Here is a 3,272-nt window from a genome sequence, read left to right as displayed (position 1 = left end):
TTAACTCATGTATATTTTTAAAATAATTTTTAGTTAACAATTTTCTCGATTAAAAAATATAAATCAATACATTACCTACAACTCATGAAATTGTGTCATTCTTAAATAAAATGATAACGAGGTAAGTGTTGAAAAAGTCATACAAACTTACAAAGAAGCATTGAAGGAAAAAAGAAACAAAATTTTGAAATCTATTCATTTTGCTTAACGAAAATTAATTTAACTTATTTTATACATTACGCATTTTTCGTAAAAGCTTGCACGTCTTATGTAGAATCTCGTATTATTTTGCTTTTTTCCATCAATGTAAATGCAAAAACTAATTTGACAAATATTTCAATGAAAATATATTAATTATTGATTAAATGTTCAAATATTTATCCACTATACAAAACTAGCAAAACCATATCAAAAATATACTTCCCCTTTATACATCAGCATTCAACAAGATGAATCGATTATAGAAACTTGCAATTATTTTTAAGCGACATTGGAACATTGATCTTCTTAGGATCATAAGCAACTGAACACTCAACTCTGTGGTAGAATTTCGGTTTCACAAGTTTACCCAGAACGTATCCTCTTGATCGAACCACGAAGCTCAGCTTCAATGGCACCGGTGACGTCGGCGACCCTTTCAAGCTGTTTATCCCCTGTCCGCTTCCGTACAACGGGATCTTATCCCCGATCACTGATATCGTCAACAATCGCTGACTTTTTCTCGATTGATAAAACTTTTTCATCTGCAAAATCAAAATTCGATCAGATATTCGATTAATTTGAGTTGTAGTAATTTTGGGTGGGGGTTATTAGGGCTTACACTGCCGGAGCCAACTGTAATTTGAGAGAAGGAAAGATCAATCGGTGTGGACGTGACATGGAGGCCGAAAAATGTAGCAGTGTTACGGAAAGTGAACTTGACGGTGGCGTTCGTCGTCACCATATCAGTGGCTACTCCGGTGGAATCCGACCCGGCTTGAATCACAAATCTCTCAAATTTAATACTCTGAAATTGATCATCACAAATCAGATACTATAATTTGATCAAAAATTAATTTTTTATCACAACTAATTGACTAACCTTCATGGTGAGATTAGGTTTTTGGGGTTTAGCAGCGCCGTATAAGATCAAAGCAAAGAGGAAGAAGAGAATCAGAAAACAAATAACAAATCCCAAAACATAGCAGCGACGAGGGATGGGTTTCTCCAAGTCGTCGTCTTCGAGAAGACCTTCTTCTTCGATGGAATTGAACTGTTTTTCCCACGACTTGGCAAAACTCTTCATCGCGATGTCGTTAGGGGAGATCTTGCGGGCTCCATTGGGTTTGAGGGAGCCGGAAAAGCGAGTGGAGGATGATTCACGGGAGTGGTGGCCGACGGAGGAGTGGGAATGGGGAGGGGAACCGTTGGGGCTGAGCAAGGCGGGAGTGGAGTGGAAGGAGATGGTGGTGAGATGCTTGTCGCCGTCATGGGATGGGCTCTGCACGTAGTAGGCCGGACGACGGGGAGGAGAACGCGTGGGGGATGACGTGGTGACGCTTGTGGCATCGGAATCGGTCTTGGTGTGGTGCATGTTGTGGGAATTTGATTTGGGAGTGGGAGAGGAGACGGTGGTAAAGTTATATATGAATAGAAAGTTTTGACTTTTGACAGCCACACTACAGTTGGCAGAATACCAGCAGCACCCTTCACCCCCTGGCTCGTTTCGCTTTCCTTCATATGCCGTGTAAACAACTTTCTCCTTCACACCATTTTAAGAGAAAAAAATTCAAAATTATTAGAAATGAATAAAAAAAATTGGTTTATGAATTATATCAACTAATTCGAAATAGCTCAAATGTGGAACTAGATTTGATAGGTAACTGTCTATTTATGCAGTCTTTTTATTTAAAAGAATCTGGAATGTATTATCATTACATCTTCGGACTCTCATAAAATCATAAAATGGAATTAGGGATGAACTATGCATTGGAAGGAGATTAGTCTAAACCATCTAATAAGTTGTTTATAAAATTAAAGAAAATCTTCATAAAGTTTTGACATTTATAATCAATTACTTCTCAATATTTTCGTTTAGCAAGTAAGTCCAATTTTTTTTTTTTTTTTTTATAATTGTTTGAATATTTGAATTTTTATCAAGTATATTGGTTAGGTATATAATATGAATGTTTTTTTCATAAATATGAACAAAATTTAAGAACTTTTTCTAAATATACTATTTTAAAATTTATTTTATTAACTGAGTATAATCTTAACGTAATATTTTTTTATATGACAAAAAATATTACATTACTATTATCTTGTTGCATATTTGGCGAATGATATTATATTATAATATTTTTTAAAGTAAAAATAATAATCTAACAATTAAAAAAAGTTAATTTTAGAGAGAAAAAAATAACATTTGTCAAACAAATGGTATCAATGTAATTAAAATCACAATTTTGATCTTAGGATCGTAGGATCCTACGACCATATCGAGGTCAAAGTACTTGGAACATTTTGGGTAAGATTGATGTATGATCATAGGATCGGATAGTAAGATCGTTCATTTTTTTTTATTTATGATATGTTGTCTTGGAATAATTATGTGTGTATGTTATGAACCATAGAAACCCCTTTTCAATTTTATTTTTAAACGAAGTGTAACTTTCGAAATATCATGGTAAAAATTTTCATTTTTCAAAACCCATTTTATATACCACACATCATACAAAAAATATTTCCAAAACAGTCATGAAAATCATACTATCCAAAAACATCTCTCAACATAAATCCAAGGATGATGTGTATGATCACGTCTTCGCATTGTCCTGATCATCTTATTTACTTGAAACCATGAAACCAAATTGTAAGTCAAAGCTTAGTGACTTCCCCAAGATACCCCCATACAAAAAACATATAAAAACATGTATATTGGATCCATAGTCATCAAACTGGATTACCCTCGAGCCCACAACATAAGACTTAATAGCCCTCCCGGCCCTTATCTTATGACTAGATTGCTCCTGAACCCACAACATAAGACTGGATTGCCCTCCCGACCCTCAACTTATGATTAGAATGCTCCCAGGGTTGTTGGTTCACCACACAAAGCAATACCGCCTCAACCCAACCGCATTATGTCGACATATGCAACAAATAACATATACTCAGCACATACATGTAACCATACAAATCTACCAGTCTAAAAGATTACTACAACATAGCAACATCCTATATACCAAGATACATAACATAACATATTGGGTAAACATTGGTGCCTTCGACCC

At 35.0% G+C, this 3,272-nt stretch overlaps 1 protein-coding gene across 1 annotated transcript; it reads right to left on the bottom strand.

The window, feature by feature from the left end:
- Window positions 1–334: 334 nt before the first annotated feature.
- LOC145057616 (uncharacterized) lies at window positions 335–1,618 on the bottom strand. Its single transcript, XM_079005484.1, has 3 exons — window positions 1,082–1,618; window positions 821–1,006; window positions 335–743 (listed from the first exon to the last, which is right to left on the bottom strand). The coding sequence occupies exons 1-3, from the start codon at window positions 1,571–1,573 to the stop codon at window positions 459–461; spliced, it is 963 nt and encodes a 320-aa protein (XP_078861610.1). The 5' UTR covers window positions 1,574–1,618; the 3' UTR covers window positions 335–458.
- Window positions 1,619–3,272: the final 1,654 nt, after the last annotated feature.

The sequence above is a fragment of the Lactuca serriola genome, chromosome 6 (genome assembly GCF_051521515.1).
Source record: "Lactuca serriola cultivar US96UC23 chromosome 6, Lser_US96UC23_V15, whole genome shotgun sequence".
In the NCBI taxonomy this organism is placed as follows: Eukaryota; Viridiplantae; Streptophyta; class Magnoliopsida; order Asterales; family Asteraceae; genus Lactuca; species Lactuca serriola.
This window is presented reverse-complemented; position numbering and strand designations above follow the sequence as displayed.